Here is a 26676-nt window from a genome sequence, read left to right as displayed (position 1 = left end):
GAGAGTTATCTGAATTTCGTTCTAGAGTGAACTATTCCTTTAACAATACTTGTGTCTTAATATTTATGGTCCTAATGTAGATGAAACTGACTTCTTTCGGAAGGTTTTTAATTTGCTACCAGACTTGAATTCTACTAATCTGGTTATAGGTGGTGATTATAATTGCTTCAGTGGTCCCTTTGAATAATCTGATTAAATCCTTCAATTTAGTAGATATATGGAGAATACAGCACCCAACAAAGATTATTCCTTTTTTTTTTAACGTGCACAAAACACATACTTGCATTGATCATTTCATTTATTGATTCTAAGCTGATCTTAAATGTATTACATACAAAATATCAGGGAATTTTCATTTCTGATTGCAGTCCTCTCACCATGTCTCTTAATTTGGCCTTAGCTAAAACTTTTTATTCCTGGCACTTTAACCGATTATTATTGCAAGACAGTAATTTCCAGGATTATATGAAAGCAGCTATGGATGATTTTTCATCAGTCAACGATAATGGCCATGTTTCAGATTCTATTTTGTGGGAATCTTTTAAAGCTGTAGTATGAGGCAAAATTATTGCACATGAAGCTTCCAAAAAGAAGGAAAAGCATTAACGCCTTTTGGAAATAGAAATACAACTCTCTGAAGCAGAGAAGGCATACATATCCTCTCTGTCCAAGGACGAAGACAACACCATTTTAAGTGATCAGGTCAATAAGTAAATACTTAAGCTGAGACAAAAGCAATTTGAACTGAATGACAAGCCAGGCAAATTGTTGGTGAGACAACTGCAGGGTGCACAGGCAAGTAGGTCTAACTTTAAAATAAAGTCTTCATCAGGGTAAATCTTGACCAATCCACAAGCTATAAATAACAATTTCAAAGATCTCTATGAACAGTTATATACTTCTAATTGTACTGCATCAGATGATGATAAAGAGATATTCCTGGATTCTGTTGATTTACCTAAAATTAGTGAATCTGTTAAAAATGATCTAGATTCAAATTTCACTGTTAAGAGAAATTAAAGAGGCAATTCAATCATTCACAAGCAGACTCGGATGGGTTTGGTGCAGTGTTTTTTAAAGACCTACTGTGATTATATTGCCCCCTTGCTGTTGAGAATGTTTAAACATTCCACTGTTTAAACATTTTTCCACAATCCTTTTATCCGCTGGTGTATAGACCCCTGAGTCTTTTAAACAATGACCAGAAAGTGGTAGCAATGATGCTGGCCACTTGGCTCAGCAGATATATTTACATCCTGATCAAAATGGCTTTGTATCTGGTAGATTTTCCCTTTTAACACCCGGCGATTATTTAATAGAATGTATATCAAATGTAAAGTAAACAGTACGACTGTAGTTATTTCTCTTGATGCACAACAGGTATCAGATTGTATGGAGATATATGTAAGCCACTTTGAGACATGGTGGATTTGGTGATTTTTTTGTTGTCACTCATAGAGATGCTCCCTCGGTTTATGTATTTGTTCCAAAACATTCCAATTAAGCTTTCTTTGTCATATATAATAAATATAGAATAACAGGGATAGAAAAAATATATGTATATATATATATATATATATATATATATATATATATATATATACACACACACACACACACACGTGTGTACATAATATATATAACTTTAGACCTCTCCTCCCTGTCCTTATCAACATTGGAGTGGACACATATGTTTGCTTTATGCAAATATATGTTTATTGTTATTGCAACAATCCAAAACAATAAAAAATACTGTCCAGAATATTCTCCAGAATAACCTCAAATGTACTGCATGCTAAAAAATAGACTGAAAACATAACATGTCAAACTCAAGCCCAACAAGCAACAACAGATGGGCATACTGACCTGAATGTAACATTCCTTAGTAATACTAACACAATGTAGTGTCCATCTTTCTTTAATGTTAATCAGCCTGTAAACTGTAGCCACCCATTTAGCTATCACTGTTGAAGGTTTGTCTAATGTAGAGTTGTTCAGACGTCTCCATTGCAACAATACAAGTGTGGTCTGCCTTTAGTGAGGGGGAGGAGGGCTCTCTGCATCAGCTGTGTGCCTGGCCAGCAAGTGGTATTTGAGACTCTATGTACTCCGTGGTAACTCAATTCACATCGACAGTAAATACAAATAACTTTGTTCTTGTGTCGAGAACCATCTGGCAGGGCTTTGAAGATGAACTTGCCATTCAAAAGACCCTTATCTTTTCTCTGTTTCTGCAGGGTTGTTTCTGCTGCCATCCACAATGTTACTGGTGCATCCCTTCCCGATTTCCCAAACTATGGGGCAGGCCAATGGTCATAATGTGCGTGCATTAATTGTGCGTCAAAAAATGAAAGGGCATTAAGAGGAATTTGCGTTAAAGCGTTATTGTTGAGTTAACTTTGACAGTCCTAGAATATATCAATCATCTGCCTGGGATGGAGATCTTGGCATGGAGTTGCATGAGGTGCTGAGAAGGGAGGTGATGGATTCATCAAGGTTCAATTAATGCAAGGTTGCAATCCAGTTTAAAGTTATGTATAGACAACGCTATTCTAAGGAAAAAAGAAAAAAAATAATCCTAACGTTATGTTATTTGTGACAGATGGAATATAGCAAAAGGTACTCTAAGGTACTCTAGGCTCTCTATTTTCCTGGCTTGTGTTAAGATTTTCCCTTTTTGGCAGTATATTTTTAGTTGGTATTGCAGAATTTATTATCTAAATATTGAGACTGATGCATTGATTGCCTTGTTTTGTTGTTCTGAAGCCTCTCTTTCACTGCCACATACTGTACAGCAGACTGATGTTTGGTATGTCATTGGCAAAGAGAATAATTCTAAAGGAATGGAAGGCTACCAGTGCTCCTTGCTTTTCTAGATGGATTAGGGAACTTGTCTCAGGGATAGATCTTGAAAGGCTCTGTAGCAACTCACATGGGTTTTATGAAAAATTTGAAAGTATCTGGGGCCCAATTATTAGACATTTTAATTTTCTGGATCTTAGTGGAAGTCCCTGTGGAAGTCCCTGTTATGTAATATTATGGGATATTCTTTGTCATATATTTTGTTCAGGCTGTATACAGTATATCTCCGTCTGGTCTGGCTTTCTGTGGTTGTTGTCTTTTTGTTGTTGTTGTTGTTGTTTTTTGAAGTGGGGTTTGTGTGTTTGGTAGTTGGTTTGTAGTTGTTTGTTTTGTTTGGTCTGTATGATGAAAATTAAATATAATAAAAAATAAATAAATAAAAGAACATTTAACTGATTCTGCCTCGCAACAATTACCGCGTATCTTGGAAAGAGTGAAGCAACAATTTACAATGATTTCAGAGCATATGCTAGGCAGTGCGCACTCAGACTGTAGAACTGTGAGACAGGTTAAGCACCTGTCAATAAATAAAGGAAGTCAGCCAAACCCAGGAGATAGTGAAGGAGGAGAGATAAAAGTTTGTTCAAAGCTCAAACATTAGTGCTTTACCACATAGAAGCATTAGTGCACATCTCTTAATCCCTGCAAGCCAACCAACCAAGTTTTTGACAGGTATCAACTTACCAGAAGAAACATTGATGGTCATGAAATCTTTTCCCAGCTTGTTGCTGACAATGCAGGTGACAGTCAAGTTCACCTTGGGGATCACAGTGATTTTATGGGTGGCCTTGCCATTGTTGTAAGTGCTCTCCTCCTAGAGACAGAAAAAAATACTTAGGACTAAGAGGCTTTAAAAATATAAAGGAAAAAATCTCACACAAGTAGTAGCCTCTTAAGCTGCACACACATTATTGACTTTTCAATTCAACCTGATAGTTTGTCTATTGCTTGACAGGTGTGTACCGTTTGGATGGGAGAAAAAACATTGCATTGTCGACACCGAGCTGAACTCGATACACTGGGGTCAGTAAACACAGAAATGCAAACTGATTGCAGAAAAAAACACAAAACATCCTCTTCCTTGGCAACAAAACCCGGATTCAATAAAGACATGTTGTCTTGTTCGAACATTACCTTTTCATGATGAGGTGCCGAGTAGTCACCACAGATAAGAACAGTATTTATAAGAGTGAATTATGTTCTGCACAATAGAAAGGTTGTCTTCAGAATTTGTTTTGTTAAAAAATGAAAGTGTTGGGCAAGTTACTGTGTATTTTATGCATACTATGTATTTTATGTAATTTTAGTTACCTTCATTTGAAAGCAATAATTTACCTTACAATATTGCTGTCTGTATGACTAATGCATTACTGATTACTTCTGTGTTAGTTTCACCAAAATTTACCGAAGTACAACTAGGAATTATCAAATTGCAGTTCAAGACTAATCCAGATGGGGGCAACATTGTATCGTCCGTTCGGCTTCCCAATACATAGACTGCACTTGACTTGTGTTTTTGTCCTTTTCTCTGATGACATGGCGTTGTGTGGGAAAATCATTAAATCTATAAAGGCTTAATTTTTGGTGGTAACACATTACTGCACATAGTAACTGTAATCATATTACTGATATCCTGTTAGAAATGTGTTATATTACTCTGTTACTGCTTAAAGTTATTTATTACTGTAACGTGTTACTTTTGTGGTGCATTACCCCCAACACTGTTGCTCTTTAAACAATGAGGTTTAAAGGAGCATGTTTCCATATTGTATTCTTATTCTTATCTTGAACCTAACAACATTATATTATTAACATTAGTATTGTTCTCATTTCCACAGACCTCTCAAATCATGGCCAGGGTCTTGACACTACCATCATCTTTCTTCGTGCCTTGTAAAAATCTAGCATTAGATACTTCATTCTATAGCTAGGGAAAACCATGTATCTCCAAATTTAGTGATTTTGAATGTTCAAGGAGTGAGTGTGCTTTAATGGGTTGAGTAAAGTCTCCTGCTTCTTAGGATAAAAAAAATACATAAAAAAATAATCAAAACAAACTTGATTATCTGAAACTTGAAACAGTCAAACAACTCAATGTTGTTTTTTTATCTTGTGAAAAGCTGATAACTTGAAGTTATACTGTAGGGTTTTCAAAACCACATGAAGCATCCATCCCTTTTGAGGGACACATTTATCTAAAGTTGCCTTAACAGGACACATTCATTTTAAGAGAATAAATTATCCTCACTCCACATGCATTATGGCTCGGACAGTTGCCTGTCAGTTGAATAATTCATACGTTTCAATAGACAATGTCTGCTAAAACAATGTTGCACTATGCATACAGCCTCAGTGCAACAACCCTGTGCAGAAGGCTGTTATAATGGTGCAATGGCAGAGAAGAGTGAAAACTTCAGTCGGAACCCTCTTTTCTATGTAAGAACAAAGTGAAGTGTGACAGGCTTGTCAAAGAACACTTTGGCCGCGTTCAGACTGCCAGCCAAAATCTGATTTTTAGCCCATCCAGATTGGAACCGGATGGCTCTTTTGAAGTCTGAACAGTCACAAATCACATGAAATCTGATTTTTGCAAACCAGATCGAAACCACCTCCGGGAGGTAGTTTCAAATCTCATTTGGACAGATGCGTCTCAGTCTGAACAGCTCCAAACACTCAGATCAGTTTTGACTGTCCGTGACGCCACTTTGACACCTCCGCTCCGACGTCGTTGCTACAGCAACCTGTCAGATCGGTCAATAAATGTGGCCCAGTCTGAACAGAGCCAAATCCGATTTGGACACTTGCTAAAAACAGTATGAACAGTCAGCCCTTAAAAACTGATTTGAGAAGAAATCTGATTTGAATCAGATTCGCCTGCAGTCTGAACGCGGTTAATCACACCACACTCATCATCACTGTTTGCTGTTAGCCTGATTTTCTTTGCTGCTTTTGCTCTGCTTGCTGCAGCCTCTATTTCTCTACTAAAGATACTTAACATATATACTTACTCACTCATGCTCTGACACTTACATTTGTGCTGTTGATGCTCCATTGAAAGCTGGGTTCTGGAACGCCATCAGCCTCACAGGTCAGAACTTTGTGTTTAGCATCATCAGCATGGTGTTTGGTTAGGTTGGTGATCATAGGCTTTCCTGATGCAAACACATTAGTTATTACTGATATACTTAAGTTCACTAACATTTTATCACTTGCAAATTTTACATGTGATGTTTTCAAAATGTGATGACCTCCAACTTATATCAGAAAATCTGATAGAATCTAGGTGAATGCAGGGTGCCCTTGTGGATTTCAACAACTGATTTTGTTTCAGTTACAGAAGAAATGCACACAGAATGCAATTTGTTTCGAAGTCGTTGTTAAATACGGTTTTCTCAAAGTCCCTATCCCGGCACTAATTAAACCCCTGAAAACTCATCTCTGTGTTAGGAGATGACTTTTGTTGTGAATTGGTACTATACAAATAAAGATTGCCTGACTGATTGATGTTCCTCAAAATGACATGTTTGGAGTTTTTTCATCATGAAAAAAATCCCTACATGGCTTTAAAATGGCTTGGAGGTGAGGCAATGTTAAAAACATGATATTCATTGGAGAATAAAACAATTTGTTTAGTCAGTGAACATTGTAGGCAGTGATCTAAAAATGTAATATAATCCAGTTTTGAGGCCAAAACATTTATTAAAAAATACTGAACTTCCATGGCAGGTTTAGAGAAAGAGTAAGACATTTACTTTCAGTGTTCCACTAATTTTGGGCAAACAGAGGAGTTGACGATGACACACTTACCTTCTACAACCAGTTCAAAGCTCTGATGTTGTGTGAGACCAGTCATGGAAGCCTCACATATGTAGATTCCTGCATCACCATAGGTCAACTTGCTAAACTCCGGCTCCTTCACCATCTTTCCATTCTAAAAGCCAGACTTACAATGTCAGTTTGTGTGTTCTACAGCAAAGTGCACCTTTACCGCTAATTCAAATGCAACAGTATGCATGAATTCAAGTCTCACCTATCCATCTGTATGTACAGTATTTTCCATAACCAATTCCCATTTTCAGGGTCACAGGAATGTTCATTTCAGAACTCAATGTGGAAGTACAGCAACCATTATGTGGGCCTACTGAAATCTCTTTATCGGTTTGATGAGAACACTTATCTTATCTAAAATACTTCATCATTGGCTTTTTCTCATATCTGCAGTATATCCTATTTTTGCTGCTGCGATGATAGAGACTCAAGAATGACCTCATCTTACTTTTTCTTACATTTTATACTAGACTAAACTTACCAATGTATCATTCATATCTTTCAAGGATTTCTACTTTTGGTTGTAGAAAAGCATTTGAGCACAGAGAGGAATAAAAGGTTTGACACCATGCCATCCAGCTGCTGAGGTTTTCACAGTATAACAGCTCAGAGTGAGTTGCTGCAATCAAACCTGACTAGGTTTCATTACTGGCTAAAGATATTGTAAACGGGCAGTTAGACAAACGTTCCTGTTCTTTAACTCTCTCTTTCAATTTCTCTGTGATCAATAACCCAACTGTAGCACCATTACCTTTGTCCATGACACCTTCACATCACCTGAGCTGATCTTCTCCATCTTCAGAGGCAAAGTGTCCCCCACTGTCTTTACAACCTTCCCAGTGGGACTCAGACTCAGGTCCAGGTCTGAAAAAACAGGACAGAAAAAGGACAGTTCTGTTTGGCATTTGGCTAAAGGTAAGCACATTCATTGTGCTGTCTTTTATCATGGGAAACAAAGCAGTCATGATGTGGAACCCTGGAAAGGGGATCAATTAAACTCTAATGTCACAAGGTCAACTTCCAGACACAGTTCTCTGCTTAGTGTTCAGCTTTTATAGCTACTCTCTGAAGAGCCATAGTTTGCCAAAACACTATAAATCTGACAATATTACAACATGACAATACAACATGACAATAAAGAATATTCTATTCTATTCTATTAATTTAGTATTTACTTATATATATGTTCTGTGAAGGCTTCCACTTCCCTTGTTTGGGTGTTTGGGAGCAGAGCCTTGATTCCTCCTAGCCACTAGTTCAGGTATGAGGACAACACCTGGGTCAAAATCAGAGCAAGGGAAGTGGAAGCCTTCACTGAATATATAAATGCTGTGGACAATAGCATCAAGTTCACATGGGGAGATGTCAGAGGAGACAGTCTGCTCTTCTTGGACTGTGCAGTACACGTTGAAGAAGACAGAAGCCTCAACATTGAGTTGTACAGAAAACCTACACACACAGATCAGTACTTGCTGTTCGACTCTCATCACCCACTGGAGCACAAGCTGGGGGTCATCAGAACCATAAACCATCGGGCTGAGACCGTGCCCACTAAGTCAGAGGGGAAGGAGAAGGAACAGAAGCACATCAGGGGAGCACTTAAAACCTGTGGCTGCCCAAACTGGACCTTTGTCAAAACCACTAAAAGATCCAGAGCAGACAGAGAGGAGACGAGAAAACGTAACAACATGGTCATTCCTTATGTCGCAAGAACATCTGAGAAACTCAGGAGGATTTTCCATAAACATCATATCCCGGTTCACTTCAAACCTACCAACACAGAAACTTGTCCATCCTAAAGACAAAATACTCAGGCATTAACAGAGTAATGTAGTTTATGCTGTTCAATGCAGCCAGGACTGCACAGATTTGTACACTGGGGAGACAAAACAACCTCTCCATAAACAAATGGCACAACACAGGAGGGCCAACTCCTCAGGTCAACACTCTGCTGTCCACTTACATCTGAAGGAGACAAATCATTCCTTTGAGGACAACAATGTAAACATCTTGGCCAGAGAAGACAGATGGTTTGAAAGAGGAGTAAAAGAATCCATCTATGTCAAACAGGAATGACTGTCTTTGAACAGAGGAGGTGGCCTAAGACATTACTTATCACCCACCTATAATGCAGTACTGAGTTCCCTCCCCAGACGGATTAACAACCATTCACACCTGGGCTCACCTAGCTCTAGAAACCCACATGAAGGCCGCTTAGGTCAGCGACCCACAAGTGGCCCTAACGACTCTGAAACTCAGAGCTCACGCATGTCCTTAACGACTCTGTAAGGACACTCCCACACAGAGTTTAAAAGCCTGCAACTCCCCTCCAGTTAGTTAGAACTGAGGAAGCCTCTTGGATGAGATGTGTAATGTCTTCAAGAAACTGCCTTGAAAAGAATTACTATTACCTGGATGACTGAGAACCTTCATCATCAAACAAATTTAAGCTTTATTATCAGTTTGCTCCCATAAAATAGATGCTAAATATACAATAAAATCCATTCTAGGTTGATGCTAGAATTTTTTTCATTTAAAGTGGACCTTTTCTCTAAGTTCCACTGGACACTTTCCTGAGAGCATCATAGCCATTGATTTAGCTTAATTCGTCAAGTACCCTGATATTTCACCATATTCTTTCAGGTTGTCTAGTAGGGCTGGTATAGACGTGGAGGGCTCACTTACATATGTTAATAAATCGTCCGCAAATAGCGATGTTTTGTGTTCTATGCCCCCTTCATCTTTTATTCCTTTTATGTTTTAATTTGTCTGATTGACTCTAACTGTTCAATACTTGCAGCAAACAGCAGCGGACTCAGGCAATCTCCTTGCCTGACTCCTCTTTTGAGGTAGAAAAATTCTGATCAATAGCCATTGACGGATGAATGTTTTCAACTTCACAATAAGGGTCACAAGGAGCATTATGGTTAAGTAATGTTGGGACAGTAAGTGTGGATCTGATAACATACATGCTGAAGAATGTCTTTATTAACAATATACTAATATTGGTAAGTACCTTAATTAAGGTATTAATTGATTGGGCATCGGTAAATGCTTCAATACATAGTTAACATGACAACCATTAATGAGTGATTTACAGACACATGAGTTAACTGTTAGTGAACTGCTGGTTAATCAGAATCAGAAATACTTTATTATCCCCGAGGGGAAATTATTTACGTTACAGCAGCTAATAGTAATAATAACGATAATAATAAGAATATCTACATATAAACAAGAACAACAAAAACAAAACAAAAATACACAAAATGTACACTCCACTAGAATAAATAATGTACAATAATGATTATTACTGCATTTACTTTTGCAATATATTATTTATTAACATTTCTATTTATTAACTGTTAATAGAGGCTTCATAAACAATAATAAATTGTATGAATTAATAACTTAATTAAGATGGACACCATTAGTAAATAATTACTTGAAACTATTATTGAACTGTAAGTAAATGATTATGACTCCATTAACTAATGTTAAGTAATGTATCATTACTTTTGTATAACTGGAAATAGACTCTTCATAAACTATCAAATAAGGTATGAATTAACATGCTGATAACATGAACACTATTTGTTAATGATAACTTGATGAGTAAGTAAAATGGTAAAATGGTCTGCATTTATATAGCGCTTTTCCAGTCCTCTCGGACAGCTCAAAGCGCTTTACAACACATGCCACATTCACCCATTCACACACACATTCATACACTGATGCCGGAGGCTGCCATGCAAGGCGCCAGCTGCTCATCAGGAGCAATTTGGGGTTCAGTATCTTGCTCAAGGATACTTCGACATGTAACTGGGGGGAGCCGGGATTCGAACCAGTGACCTTCCGATTACTAGACGACCCGCTCTACCTCCTGAGCTACAGCCGCCCCTAGTAAGTAAACTACTGTTAGTTAATAGTCATTACTCCATTACCTAATGTTAATGAATGTATCATTATTATTGTTGTTAGTGTAAATAAACTATTAAAATGTATGAATTAACACCTATAAATATATAAAATATTTGACTATTTAGTTAACTATTAAAGCAACACTAGGTAGTTTGGACTCATTACTACCCCTGGCTGGTTGAGAATCATTTATCTGTTACTAGTGTCGTAAATACTGTCGCTGTATGAGCATCCCTGGGGAAAATGAATACGCGTGAATTTGTTGACGGAGCCGGCGAATCACGAAGCCTTGTTTGGAAACATCAAAAACATGAAACCTCAATCGAGTGCCAACAACAAGCTAGATTCAGAGATAGCAGTTGGTAGTTTGTAAGCATATAGGCTGCACAGCACATTAGCATGATAGAATTATTCTCATACCGAGTTGGTTATAGTGATTGCACCAACTAAGTTACTTCCAAAACACGATGCTTGGGCGTGAATGTGTTTAGTAACGTCTGAAAATATAACTATGTTTTCAGGAGTTACTGAATACAATCGCAAGTTGATGTTGTGTTCGGTGTAATAACTACAACCAACTCGGTACGACAACAGTAGCCAAGTAGCATGCTAACGTTACCGATAACAACAATAGCCTAACGTTACCTCCCGACCACACTGTTCAACAATTACGTTGATTATCTGCATGAACTAAAGAATCCACAACTTTTCAAGACAAGACGTTTATAGTGTTTTAGTAAGTTAGTCATCGTTTACAGTCTCTACATGAAAATGTGCAAGCTATCGAAACGGACAGCATTAGATTATGTCCTGGCTTTATTATGGTTATAAACTGTGGACAAATAGAGCCCCGATGAACACCACATAACAACAAATCAATTAAAAGTAAAAGTCGGTAAGGTAATAAATATGTATATATGTAATATATGACTTACAAATCCAGTATCATCAAGGATAGGTCGCCATCAGTTCTTTCAGCTCGCACCACCGAGTGTTAGCTGGTCTAATATTTATCCCTGTCCGGGCTCTGTTCTATCACTTTCTCTTTTTCTTTTCTTCGCCTCTTCAGACAATACCTTCTTGGCTTTTTTAGCTGGCTCGGCCATGGCGTTGGTTTACAAAAAATCCAAGTAGCTGCTGGCTAAATCCACCGATAAATGTGTCGTAAAGCAGGTCGCACTAGACTTCTTTACGTCAGGTATGCACCTACCCGCTCAGGGAAGTTATGCAGTGCGGTTTCTGCCAGCGTGACCCCCCTCAGGCTGCAGAGGCGTCACCGTTCATCCTATTAACTGTTAGTCTACCACTTAACTGAGTTTAGAAATATTATTTTAAGGTCCAAAAACTACCTAGTGTTGTTTTAATTGACTGCGAGTTAATGTTATTACTCCATTAAGTAATGTGTCCTTGTTATTGTTGTAATTACTAATATACTGTTAAATTATGTATGAATTAACACCTTAAACTACATGAACACCATTAGCAAATGATTACTTAGTGAAATGATTACCTTAGTTAACTATTAATTGACTCTTAGCTAATGGCTACTTTTCCATTTCCAATTCAATTGTTTATGATTACTTGACACATCAATTAGCTGTTAATTAATGGTTATGCATGTTGTTACTATTAATAAACAATTAAATACTGGATGAATTAACACCTTATTTAACATTAGCTTCAATTGTAAATGATTACTTGACACATTAGTTAACTATTAGTTGACTGCTAGTTAATGCTTATCACTCCATTAATTGATGTTAATTGGTGTGTCCTCCTCCTGAAATCGCAATGTGGGACAGAGAGGAGGGAACCACAGTAGTACTTGTTATGGTATAGTGTGCCTGGCTGTGCATATGTCATGAGTACTCACAGCTAACAACAATGTCTTGGGTGGCCTCCATTTTCTCATTGTCAGCAAGGGCGCATTTGTATTCACCAGTAGCCTCTCTGCTGATGGCAGTCAAAGTGTAGGTGTCAGAATTTTCCACCAGCTTTTTCTCGCCCTGGTGGAGAGAGAAGAAGAGGAGGCGAAGAAAGAGGAGAGAGGAACTATTAGCTTCTGTCATTCTGATATAATATCAGGAGGGCTGCACAATATGGTCTAAAAATCATATTGTGATTATTTCTACAGATATTGGATCATGATTCATGATTAGATTAGATTTTTACTGAAATAACATCAAACATGTTTTCTTACATGTGGAGAACAAGATTTTCTAAAATATTCATATGCCGGAAAGCTGGCACCACGCCCTAGTACTTTAAGCTCTGGGTACGGCGTTTGGGCTCTGACTGACCTTGACGTGGAAAAAGAAGGAGCTGGGTAGAGGGTTGCCATCAGCATGACACTTCAACGTCACGTTATCTCCTTCTATGATCGGCCCCTTGGACATGATCTGAAGGCTGACTTTCTCTGATGAATCTGAGAAGAAAGGAGGAAAGAAAGCACAAGTGTCAAAGCTTCACAGAAGCCGTCCTTTGACTTCTATTAAAATAATTACCTTCACACTGGATTGACTGAATCAATTACATTTAGGGCATTTAGCAGACGCTTTTGTCCAAAGCGAAAAAGTACATTTGTCACAAAAAACCCCCCACAAAATATCACCGTCGATAAAGTAAGAATGAAAAAATAGAAACAATTTTCAAGCCCTCGTCTGAGCAAAGTAGCTGCTATTTATTAAGGATACCTTAATTACATAAGTGCTATGATTGAAGTGCTTAGGGTAAAAACATACAAGTGCATATACGTGTTTTTTTGGGGTGGGAAGTGGGAGGGAGTCATGCTTTGTGGGGTCGAGGTGAAGTCTGAACAAGTGAGTCTTGAGTCTTGCGGAAGATGGCGAGTGACTCTGCTGTCCTGACATTGGTCGGGAGTTCGTTCCACCACTGGGGCGCCAGAGCAGGGAAGAGTTGGGACTTCACTGGGCAGCCCCACGTTGCAACGTGGGTGTCAGAGGATGGGGGGAAAGAGAGGAACAGTTGGGTGTCGTCTGCATAACAGTGGTAAGAGAATCCGTGTGATGTGATTGCAGAGCCTAGTAATCTAGTGTATAGTGAAAACAGAAGCGGTCCTAGTACTGAGCCTTGAGGGACACCAGTTTCCAGAGAGCAGGGTTTGGACAAGGAGCCATTACACATGACCTGAAAGGTACGATTTGTCAGGTATGATGTGAACCAGGTTAGAGCAGAGTCAGCGATGCCAAGTTCAGCCAGAGTGGACAGGAGGATTTGGTGGTTGGCTGTACCAAACGCAGCAGATAGGTCGAGGAGAATGAGGACAGATGAGTGGGACAAGTCTCTGGCGGCACAGAGGATTCAGTCACTGTGAGGAGGGCCGTCTCAGTGGAGTAAGCAGTCCTGAAGCCTGACTGATTAGGGTCAAGGAGGTCGTTTTGTGAAAGATACAAGGACAGTTGGTTGTAGACGGCGCGTTCCAGGGTTTTAGAGAGGAATGAAAGAAGAGATACAGGTCTGTAGTTTCGGATGTCAGCTGAGTCTAGGGTGGGTTTCTTTAGGAGTGGCTTTACTGTAGCTGTCTTGAAAGGAGCTGGAATATGGCCTGAAGTGAGGGAGGAGTTGATCAGGGTGGTGGGGAAAGGCAAGATGTCATGTGAGATGTTTTGGAGAAGAGAGGAGGGAATCGGGTCAAAGGAACAGGTGGTGGCACGGTTAGACGTAACTAGTGTGTGAACACACATCATCAAGCAGCAGCACAGAAACATCCCAATGAGCATCAACAAGGATTTCAACGTTGAGTAGCTGTACTTGAGTAGCTTAAAACTGGGTAATATTTGGTCTGAACATCTAAGACGTCTTTTTGCCTTCTCTTTAACCAGGTTACAACATCAACATGTTACAAAACACAAATTTGTGTAATCATTTTGACAATTTGTTCTTTTGTATTTTGAAAAAGAGATTATATTGATTATTGTCAAGGTATTCCTCCAAAGTCATATTGCGCTGATAGGCAAAATGTGATCTACATGAATACGTAATTTCAAGGAATTTAATGCTGCATATTAAAATGTCATACTGTAAATATGAAACTACATAGCAGAATTGTCAAAAGTATTGATACTTTGATTGTTGTTAATTAAAAGGGAATGGTCCTATTTTGAGTGCCAGGGAAACTTTTTGGGTTTTGGTATCAAATCAAATAAAATTTTATTTGTATAGCCCAAATTCACAAATCACAGTTTGCCTCAGAGGGCTTTACAATCTGTACAGAGACGACACCCTCTGTCCTTCGACCCTCGATTCGAGTGAGGAAAAAAAATGCGGAAGAAACCTCAGGAAGAGCCACAGAGGAGGGATCCCTCTCCCAGGACGGACAGACGTGCAATAGATGTCGCATATACAGAGCAGATCAACGAGATCACAATGTATACAATTATAATAGATGGTTGACAGGAATGAAAGTACATAAAGAGGTATTACAGCAATAATAATGAAATGCACATAATGGAAATGTGACTACTAGTAATAACAGTAGTAGTGGTTAACGGTAAGGATAGTATGTAGTAATGCATTACAATAATAGTAGTGAAACATATGTAACAGAGATATGACTAATATTAGCAACAGTAGTGGTGGGTGTCAGGCAGGGTCATAGCAGTAGGCGCATCCATGATCAGGCAGGGCCATAGCAGTGGGCGCATCCACGATCAGGCAGGGCCATAGCAGTGGGCGCATCCACGATCCACAACCCGGCGCGGCCAGGATCCATGGGAGCCGGCCAGGATCCATGGGAGCTTTCCTGTAGAGGGCATCAGTGTTGTGTCAACCGCTCCTTCTGCGCTGGATGGCCCACCAGCTCCTTGGTTTTCCTGATGTTGAGCTGGCGATGGTTCCTGTCACACCGTCCAACAAAGTCTTTGACTAGGTCTTTGTACTCTTATCACCTGTGATGCAGCCAACAATGGAGGAGTTATCCAAAAACGTCTGCAGGTAGCATGTTCCTGATTTAGAAGTCAGAGTTGTAGAGGGTCAACAGAAATGGTGGCAGTACAGTTCCCTGGGGTGTGCCAGTGTTGCACGTCACCACGTCAGACAACAGCTTTGCTGCAGTCCGACATACCGCCTGTCTTTCATGTAGTAAATAATCCATGCAATGAGGTCTTGGTCCACCTGCATCACTGAGAGCTTCTCAGCTAGCCACAGTGACAGGAAGTCAAAGAACATAATCCTGACAGTGCTTTGCAGCTTCTCTAGGTGTGTGTAAGCTCTGTGAAGCAAGTAGATGATGGTATCCTCCACACTGATGTCAGCATGGTAGGCGAACTGCAGCGGGTATAGGCAGTCACGTACCATAGGGCCTGAGGTGCTGTACAACCAGCCTCTTGAAGGTCTGAATAACATGTCATGTTAAAGCTACAGGCCTGAAGTTGTTGGGGGTGCTGGGACTTTTTTGGGGGAGTGATCCATGCTTGTGGTGGTAACAGAAAAGGCCAGTATATTACTTGGGAAATATGGCATGCTACTGTTACCAAAGACACATAGGCCCATTTTGGCATGTCTTTTTTGGCATTATTATTTTAATATTATTTATTTAATTTTACATTTTCTAAGATACTATTATTTAAGTCTCCTTGTCTTTTGTTCAGAGCTTCTTGATGTTTGTTAATCATGTTTTGTCTGTACTGTTAAAAATCTGAAAACTTCAATAACATATAAATCATTAAAAAAAGAGAAACACTTTCCAAAAGGAAAGTGTGCCTTCATCCCCCAAGAGAAAGGCTATACGCCTATGTGAGGTATCATCAGTTATGCAGCCTAATATTGTCATCTCAACAAAATATGTCTGTGATTGAATGAGTTATGAAAGAGATTTTAGGTAGAACTTTTAAACTCCTTTGACAAGATCATTGCTTTTCAGTAGAAATCAACACCTTTGCACTTTGTGTGTGTGTGTGTTAGAAACATGCTGCGTTTTACACCTACTTTCACAGATTCACAGTTTTCTCTGCTGCAGTAGTCAGTAAGCAGTGATAAATGAGCAGTTATTTGAACAAATCATCATTCCGGAGTGTTGCTGCTTTTCAGTCATGGGGCCTGATGGAATTTGGAATTTGTGAATTTGGGCTATACAAATAAAATTTGATTTGATTTGATTTGATGGCAGCACTTACAATGAATGGGAAAGGGTTCCAGGTCAGTCTCCTCATTGGTCAGCTCATGTGTAGACAAGCAGGCAAAGACTGCACCAACATCTTCCTTGGTGGCTGTGTACTGGAGAGTAGAGGAAGTGGTGGAAAGGCCTGTGGCTGGATCCAGCTTCATGCTGTGGGTAATCACCACGGCTACAGAGGAAGGGAAGGACAGTGAAGATGACAACCACATCCACATACACACAGAAATATAAGTAACCAACATATTTAGGGCTGCATGTGTAGCATTCGGCTACAGTTTAAAGAATACTGTGACTGAACAGTTTTCTTTAGTTTAGGATGTGTTAATTGTATCAGTGATCCAGGACAGGGGCGGAGTGGCAATCGGGACGATCGGGAGTTTTCCCGGTGAATTTGCACGAACCGGCCCACAGATTACTCCGAGCGGCCGTGAGACGTACGCGCTGGCCCTTGGGCTCATTGAAATTACTGACGTTGTTTAAATTCTCAGCAAAAATCTCTAAGATTTACTATATTAGAATGAAGTAGAAGTCCAACCAATATTTATACCACTTGCTCACTCTCTATATCTCAGTCATGGTTACCATGCACACTCATCTCTGATCTCTCCCATCAATCTACTGATTTTGGGTAGCCCATCTTAATTTCATTCTCCTTATTCAGGTGTTACAGAACTTTCATGGTCACAAATAAAAAAAAACGACCTGCAATTTAATTTGTTTGTTTATTCTTAAATTAACGTAGAATGGAGCAAAGCCTCCAGGGAATGGGAAATTAGTTTATCCAGAGCCTATCATTCTGCGTTTATCCAATGAACCGACTGCAGGTCAAGTCTATTTACAGAAATGTAGGGGGATAAATTATGGAAAGCCGTTTTAGTCATAATGAAATAAATTAATAAATAAATAAATAATTCCATGAAATGAGTCCCAAATTAAATAAATAGGTTGATAAATAGACATAAATTAAATATAAATACATAGATTAATTTATATTTTTATTTTTAAAACAAATTTTTTATTTTTTTCAGGAGACTTTTATTTCCTAACGCCTCATTTATTTATTTCCTGATACTTTTATTTCCTAACGTCACATTTATTTATTTATGGGGACTTTTATTTCCTAACGTCACATTTATTTATTTCCGGGGAATTTATTTTATAACATCACATTTATTTATTTGTGGGGAATTTATTTCATAACGTCACATTTATTTCACTGCTCTTTTATTTCATGCTGCAATATTCAAATGAGGGGCGGGGTTATCTGTACCCTTTCAGAATAAAACAACTGTCAGATTTGGAGACCGGGAGCCGGTCCTCACGGTGGAGGACATGGAGGACATAGATGAGCTCCGGGGTGCTATGCTCTCCTTGAGTGACAGCATAGAACAAAACATAGTATCAGCAGATAATATTTTAGCTAATGTTGCTGACTTCGCGGAGATTCTTGGGAGGATAAGTGCTCTTCATGATATAGAGGTGGATGGGGATATTATGAACATTTTGCACAACATTGAGCACCGTGTTCATGTTGGAGATGCCCAGGGGCAGGCAGTCACACCAGGTGCTGGACGACCGCCTTTGCGTTGTCTGGACTGCCAGCCCGAAGAATTGCAGAGCTTTTTGGTGTGTCGTCCAGCACCATTCAGAGGAGACTGGCTGATGGAGGCCTAAGGTAAGCAAACTTGGAAAACAACTACACATAGATAGGCTACTACTTATAAAATTCACGATAAACGTAAAAGCGAATGAGCAGCATGTAGTAGTCCTTAGTAGTCCTTAAATGGCCGTCGTAAAAATCACTTCGTGGCGAGTTAAAGGCCGCTATAAAAGTTGTACAGTAGGTAGACGAAAGTGAGCTATTTATATTTTCTTATGATAACATTAAACATTTACGAAAATGATTAAAATAATGTAATTAGCGCGGGCATTCACGAACGTTTGTTTGACGTTGCCAAGGAGATCTATGTAAAATCTCGCGAGAGTGTGTTGTTGAGACAGAGACAAAGTTCATTGTCTTCTGAATTGTCCGTCTGAAAATTGCCATTTTCGTGTCAAACTGTTCAGAAGAGATGTGTCTTGTGATAAATGAGTCCAATATTTACTATGGGGCGAAGTGACTAACTTCGCTAGCTTCCGCTGTAGCATCCTAGCCACGTAAATGTAATGCATTACGCCACCAAATCGCCACGTCATCACAAATCGTCGCCAAATTGCCGCCCCGGACAAATCTGGCAGCCCGGACACATTTGGTACCTAAAGCGGCCTTAAACTCTCCACGAAGTGATTTTTACGACGGCCAGTTAAGGACTACTAAGGACTACTACATGCTGCTCATTGCTTACCTTAGGCCTCCATCAGCCAGTCTCCTCTGAATGGTGCTGGACGACACACCAAAAAGCTCTGCAATTCTTCGGGCTGGCAGTCCAGACAACACAAAGGCGGTCGTCCAGCACCTGGTGTGACTGCCTGCCCCTGGGCATCTCCAACATGAACACGGTGCTCAATGTTGTGCAAAATGTTCATAATATCCCCATCCACCTCTATATCATGAAGAGCACTTATCCTCCCAAGAATCTCCGCGAAGTCAGCAACATTAGCTAAAATATTATCTGCTGATACTATGTTTTGTTCTATGCTGTCACTCAAGGAGAGCATAGCACCCCGGAGCTCATCTATGTCCTCCATGTCCTCCACCGTGAGGACCGGCTCCCGGTCTCCAATTCTGACAGTTGTTTTATTCTGAAAGGGTACAGATAACCCCGCCCCTCATTTGAATATTGCAGCATGAAATAAAAGAGCAGTGAAATAAATGTGACATTATGAAATAAATTCCCCACAAATAAATAAATGTGACGTTATAAAATAAATTCCCCATAAATAAATAAATAAATATGACGTTAGGAAATAAAAGTATCAGGAAATAAATAAATGAGGCGTTAGGAAATAAAAGTCTCCTGAAAAAAATAAAAAATTTGTTTTAAAAATAAAAATATAAATTAATCTATGTATTTATATTTAATTTATGTCTATTTATCAATTTATTAATTTATTAATTTATTTCATTATGACTAAAACGGCTTTCCATAATAAATGAGCGGCCCCTTGTCTAATGGCATGACCCTGCAAGATAATGACATACATCAGACAGAGAGAAAGCGAGCAAGTTCGAGGAAAAGTACAGGATTTTTTAAAGTTGAAGGATTTGCGTGGTTGCTTGTTGTTTTACACATGGAAGGCAAGAAGAGAAAGGAGAAAGGAGGGGACGAAAAGGCCAGAATGAAGAAGAAGCGGATGCTGGAAGGGGATGCATCAAAGTGCTCGAAAATTACGTATTTGTGTGTGTGTCAGCAAACGTGTTGTTTTACCTTTCCCATCTGCTACCAAGGGCTTGCCATTCTTTTTCCATGTGATTGTAGCTGCGGGATTTGCATCTGCTGCAACACATGTTCCCAGCTGAACAAAACAGAAAAGGGAACAAGAGAAAACAGAAAAACAATAAAACAAAGTCTTCACACTCACAAGGAAGTGTGAATTCACTTCAGTCTTTTAATCGAAATTTGTATTTATTTAATTCAATCTGGTTTCATCAGTATAGCAGTATAAAATACCTGCAATTACAAACCCATTTCTATGAGGCACTAATTTATCTTTTCTGTCCTTGTGTAACACAGCGTAAGGTCTGCTTTCCAACATTAAGTAGATAATGTTGGACAGAGGCCAGAAAAGACAAACAACTACCTGATTCAGGAATTCACTAGGTTTTGTGGTCGCACTTTATTTTACAGTACATTAATAAGGCGTAACAAACCGTACTTTGTATCAAATTAGAAAAAACAATACGCTAATAAGACGTAACAAGCCGTACTTTGTATCAAATTAGACAACTAGAAATAATGTAATGTTAATTAGACAGTAAACAAGAAAAGCTATACTGTAATTAGACACCATATAGCCTACCCAAATTATGCTGTAATCAGAAACCGCATATAAAGTCTTATTACTTAAAATATAGGCTACTATACTGAGACACTATTATACCAAATTATACAGTATTTACAAACCAAATCTGAGATCCTAATACACTATTTGACACCATTTTACAAGATCTTAGTCTAATTAGAAATCACACACAATGCCATATCAGATCCAAAATATGCTAGTTAGACGCTATTCTACCCTCACTATCAAATTATGCATTTAATGCTACCAACATCGGCCTATAGCTTAATTAGACGAATGTACTGCCATATTATATCGGGCATGGCCTTTATAATAGTTAAACACACTTGTTTCTAAGAACATGTTCTTTTCATTTAGTTTACTGATATTGTTTGAAGCCGGGTTATTATTTCATTAATTACCTGTATATTAGACGCTAAATGCGGGACTTTTATTTTGAAAGCGTCTCGCTGTGAACCGAAAACATCCGGTGTTCTTGTGGATAGTGTGTGTCTGTGTGTTGCAAGCAGTGTTGCCAGATTGGGTGGTTTTCCGCCCAAGTGGGCTACTTTTGTTTACGTCAGGCGGGAAAAAAATGTATTGGGCGGGTGAATAAAATTTGGGCTGCTTTTGTCCACATTTGGCGAGTTTTTAATATTGTGACTCTCTCTCTCTCTCTCTCTCTCTCTTAAATAAATAAATAGCCTAAATAAATAAATGACGAGTTGTATTCAATCAGCATCTTTTTTTTTTCTTCAAATCAGCATTATTTCATTTGGTGAGAGAGGGAGGGAGGGGGGGAGGGAGAGGCGCTCTGTATGTGCATAATTTTGTTTTGTTTTAAATTGTTTTGCATGTAGTCCTCATACAGGTCATTTGTGATGTAAATAATGAAATTTATTAGGCCTACACGGCTTAAAAGTGCACCGTTATATGTGCTGCTGGCATTATTACTAATCTGGGCCTGGCGCTAGGATGCCAGAGGTTCATTTTGCAATTTGTGCAGCCTATGGTTGATTTACTGCGCTGTTGTTGGTTGCACCTTGCAAAAACCTATTTATCTATCATTTATGTGTGGTTATTTGATGCAGATATGAAGCTCTGGATGTGTTTTCTATTGCATGTGTTATGATTTTACGGTGTTTGCTGAAAGTGATGAAAACAATCATTTTGTTTACTTAGCACCTGGCTGATGAAGGGCACAAGGTTTGTTGTCATATCGTTTCATGATATGTTCATGTTTAGTTCAGATCGCGGTAACTTTTATGGTTTTGTACAGTTTGATATAGCTTGTTTGAGCTAGCGGGAACGCTAATTAGCATTAGCTCAGCTATCCTGTTGGGTCAGAAGAACAGAGATGAGGCTGGTCGTTTAGTTTCTATGTTTATTAATATAAAGAAACACATTTTGTGTGGTTTGTATTACAGCTCTCTAATAGAGGTTGTCATTTAAGTTAAAGCAGATTAAAATGTGATTTTTCCGTGAATGTAACAGTGATTGAAGCAGCTAAATACAAAAATACATAATTTTATTTGGAGTGAATTTATGATGCAAAAAGGGCATGAAGGGAGATGATTACCTTTATTTTTTTTAATACTTTTTTCATAGCTCTTGCGGTGTGTTCAAGTGTGCAAGGTTCCTGCAATAAACACTTTGGACCATCAGTTAGAGAGTATGACCATCATTCAGCTGGTTATGCTACACTGGTTAGCTGTTCAGTGAACGTCACTGAGCAGTTCAGTTATTTGACTTACATCTGTTCCTAAATTTAGGAGATAACGTTTTTCTGGAAGCTTCGACAGCTCAGCAAACCTCCAGAGAAGGACTTCCACAGAGCGACCATCAGCTCCTCACGAGACGGGCAGGGCTCCGGAGCACTGGAGGCCGTCCACAAGGGTCAGAAAAGCGACCCTGTACGAAAGTCTAATAAGTGTCTAACAGTGAGAAGGAACACTTCATTTTACAGTGCTGTTCTGTTGTAATGTGCCACAAATTATCCTTTAAGTAAGTCTAATAAGACTGTAATAAGTGACTAACAGTGAGAAGGAACACTTCATTTTACAGTGCTGTTCTGTTGTAATGTGCCACAAATCGTATCGTTTTTGTCTAACTTGATACAAAGTGCGGCTTGTTACGTCTTATTAGCGTATTGTTTTTGTCTAATTTGAAACAAAGTACGGCTTGTTACGTCTTATTAGCGTATTGTTTTTGTCTAACTTGATACAAAGTGCGGCTTGTTACGTCTTATTGGCTATTGTTTTTGTCTAATCTGATACAAAGTACGGCTTGTTACGTCTTATTGGCTATTGTTTTTGTCTAACTTGTTACAAAGTGCGGCTTGTTACGTCTTATTAACGTATTGTTTTTGTCTAACTTGATACAAAGTGCGGCTTGTTACGTCTTATTGGCTATTGTTTTTGTCTAATCTGATACAAAGTACGGCTTGTTACGTCCTATTAGCGTATTGTTTTTGTCTAATCTGATACAAAGTACGGCTTGTTACGTCTTATTAGCATATCATTTTTGTCTAACTTGATACAAAGTGGGGCTTGTTACATCTTATTGGCTATTGTTTTTGTCTAATCTGATACAAAGTACGGCTTGTTACGTCCTATTAGCGTATTGTTTTTGTCTAATTTGATACAAAGTATGGCTTGTTACGTCTTATTAGCATATCGTTTTTGTCTAACTTGATACAAAGTGCGTCTTGCTACGTCTTACTGGCTATTGTTTTTGTCTAATTTGATACAAAGTACGGCTTGTTACGTCTTATTGGCTGTTGTTTTTGTCTAATTTGATACAAAGTACGGCCTGTTACGTCTTATTAATGTACTGTAAAATAAAGTGCGACCGTTTTTGTTTTCATTTTCATTTTCATACACACACTGTCTCCCTGTCTCTTTGTTACATCTTAAGGATTGAAGGTCAGCAAAGGTAGCAGAAATACACTGTATGTGAAACAGATAAGGAGAGAGTTATAAGAACATTCCTTTTCCCAAACCGCCTGGTTTCATACCTACACTATAGTCTGATGGCTGAGTGGACGTGACCCACCACAAACATTCTCCTCTTTGAGACTTTTGTCAGTTTATACAAGAGTCATTCAGCAGAAGAAGCACCAATATGGTTTATCCACGAAAAGTTCAATTTCCTCACAAAAAATGGTCAAAACGACATCTATTCCTTCTCTCTCCTTCAAAACTCTATGAATATGCATATTGAATATGCAATAATATGCACATACTTAGTCCATCTGAGACTAAAAGCTCTGAGCTGAAAGCCTATGGGGAATGGGCCAGACAGGAAATGCAGTAGACATGGAAGATGTTGAATGGGCACATGTATATTCCCATTCAAACACAGAGAAAATCAATTGTGTATTTGTGTTAATTTTCCCATCTTCACTAAAAAGTTGATTTTATACTTTGTGTGTTTGACTCGTCTGTCATTTGCTGTATACTGGTGTTTTCATTTGTATGACCACTGAGGAGTTGCACTGAAATTTCATTGCACACTGTGCAATAACAATAAAGACATTCTATTCTATTACACATAATGCTTGTGTAAGCTGCATATTGTACCACAACCGGCTTCTAAACCAAATGTGATTCTATAAATTCTGCTGGTACATCCAGGTTTTAAAGTGACTATGAGGAACTTTTGTTGTTTGTTTTTGTTGATTCTAGTGGCCCCTTTTGACAAAAGCGGTATGAAACCAGCGCCTGCTGTTGTAAAGATCTTTGCTAGCGCAAGCATTTGTTTTGGAAGCAAGTTACAGAGACCGTGGGATAGATCGCGATGAGGTTATGTATTTATATTTGATTTTATATGTGATATATGTGATCGGGCTTGAGCACAGGCATTATTAATAACTATATAAAAATAGCAGTCTTTTCGCTGATGGTCGCGTTTGCTGTTACAGGTCATTTATAATCATCAGAGGAATCACGAGACTGTTTCATAAACACTTCAGAGTTCCTTGTAGTTACTTTAAATGATGATTTAAGAGAAACAGATAAACAAACCTCCTGCTGCAGATGCATGAACAGCCTTATTGTGTCAAACTCTGCACAAACATCATTCTGCACAGTGAAACTCAAATATCCTCGTAAAAGAATAATAAGCAAACACATTTTGACTAAAACCTTTTCACCCTTGACATCATTTCTTCTTTTCACGGATACAATGGTAATAACTGCTCCCTCTGGATGGGTTAGATGCAGAGTACAAGTCTCACTATGTTTTAAGTGAAAAGGTTCTTCCTTGTTCCTCCTTAAGTCTTTTGCATTGATGTTTAACAATCTGATATTCTGACCAGATTGTGGCATTTTTTAAACACAATTTAGCATTTAATTAACCTACCAAATGCACTGTGTAACATAATAATATACAGTAAAAATGCCCAGTACAATCAGTCATCTGCTGTTCATCACTAAGGACAACAGTTCCATGAGAGAGCCTCAAAGAACTAGGAGAAGGAAATTACCAAGCTAAAGGCATATATTTTCTTCAGAACATATACATAATTTAGTTTGTGATCTAATCTGGTTTAGTTGGCTCTGATGATGGTCAAGAAAAAAGACCAGAAGAAACCAATACATATCACTGTATCTGCCACTGGTCTAACCAATTTAGCATCTCAAATCAGTTCCATGGGTAAAACAAGGCAGTAATAATCAGTAACTCCAGTCACGGTGGCTGAATGATAACTGGTGGAACAAGTTTTTCTTGGTCTGTGTCAACATCTGGTCACAACTGCTTTCATAACATACATGGTACAAGTGGTACAATTCCCATGATGCATGCTTGGAAGTTATGTTTACAGATGGTTTAAAGGTGTCATTTGTAAAAGATTCTTCTTAAAAGATTTTAGTGATTTTATTGGTGAGCTTGTCACTCATTCAGATAGGATCATAATTATTTGTGATTTCAATATCCATTTAAAAAAGCCCTCTGACCCCCTAAGCAAAGCCTGTGGTATCTGCTCAGACTCAAGGCTGTCCCTCCCTGCGCTTAAAATATTGTGTTTCACCAGCCAATAGGGAGACAGCTAGAGTGTGGACCAATCAAATGACGGATGCCGCCTTAGGTGCGTTCCTTCGCCCCTTTTTTCAGTGCTCCGTAGGGGCGGTATATGGTCTGTTTGTAAAACTGCTTCTCTCAAAATACACCAGTTTACCATATTAGCCAGCTATTTGAATCGTCACCTATTTAAGATGCCAGCATATTTATGTATAATTAATCTTAAGTAATCCTAAAAAGAGTTATCGTAGTTTAGACTTTTTTTAATTTAATATTAGCGGATATATTTTATATAGTATAAATACCTCAACCTGAGAGGAAGTGCTTATTCTGAGTGCGTGCACATTAGATTTGAGCGCGTAGACTTTAGATCTGAGCGAGCGCAGGACATATTTGAGTGCAGACGAAATTTTTGTGTGCAAGCAGAAGAAATGTGAGCACAAGAATGTGATTTTTGAGTTCAAGCAAACATTTTAAAAGAAAGCAGCAGACATCTCAGTGCGAGCACAAAATGTGAGTATGAGGAGAATACATCTGAGCACGAGAAGGAGCTGTGTCACTGAAAAGGAATGAAATCATGCTCTCAAACTGAAAATCTACGCTCTTGAATAAAGATAGGATAATTCTTCCATACTCATTCAGCTTGTTGATGAACCTTCTTACTCCACTCTTGACTTGATCCTCTCCCATAGGTTAAATGTGTCAGCCCTGAATGTCGCTTCTGTCTCGTGTGCAGTGTTGGACTACTTTTCTAATTATGTTTGAAGCAACATTAGCTTGGCCTTGTACTGGTGACACAAATGTTTTTACCACTCCTCAAAGAAGCCTTGCAATTTAGCGACACTCGGTAAGAAATTGCCTGTGGTCTTGGCTCCTTTTACGTGGGGCTGGGCGATAAATTGATTATATTGATCAATTTGAGTTTGTGGTAACGAAGATTTTTAAAAATGAAAATCAGTTTTCTC

At 38.7% G+C, this 26676-nt stretch overlaps 1 protein-coding gene across 4 annotated transcripts in view; it reads right to left on the bottom strand.

The window, feature by feature from the left end:
* The window catches only part of alcama (activated leukocyte cell adhesion molecule a), a 123831-nt gene that overhangs the window by 10022 nt on the left and 87133 nt on the right, over positions 1 to 26676 (bottom strand). For all 4 annotated transcript variants that reach the window (XM_084372761.1, XM_084372760.1, XM_084372759.1 and 1 more), the window contains exons 5-12: positions 20116 to 20203; positions 16746 to 16916; positions 12912 to 13036; positions 12485 to 12617; positions 7442 to 7554; positions 6670 to 6793; positions 5893 to 6014; positions 3547 to 3676 (exon numbers count right to left, since the gene is read on the bottom strand). In XM_084372761.1, coding sequence (XP_084228887.1) covers positions 3547 to 3676; positions 5893 to 6014; positions 6670 to 6793; positions 7442 to 7554; positions 12485 to 12617; positions 12912 to 13036; positions 16746 to 16916; positions 20116 to 20203 — 1006 coding nt within the window. The remainder of the gene's footprint in view (positions 1 to 3546; positions 3677 to 5892; positions 6015 to 6669; positions 6794 to 7441; positions 7555 to 12484; positions 12618 to 12911; positions 13037 to 16745; positions 16917 to 20115; positions 20204 to 26676) is intronic.

The sequence above is a fragment of the Pagrus pagrus genome, assembly GCF_965226575.1.
Source record: "Pagrus pagrus genome assembly, chromosome: 14".
Classification (NCBI taxonomy): Eukaryota; Metazoa; Chordata; class Actinopteri; order Spariformes; family Sparidae; genus Pagrus; species Pagrus pagrus.
The sequence above is the reverse complement of the archived record's forward strand: the minus strand, read 5'-3'. Positions and strand labels throughout refer to the sequence as shown.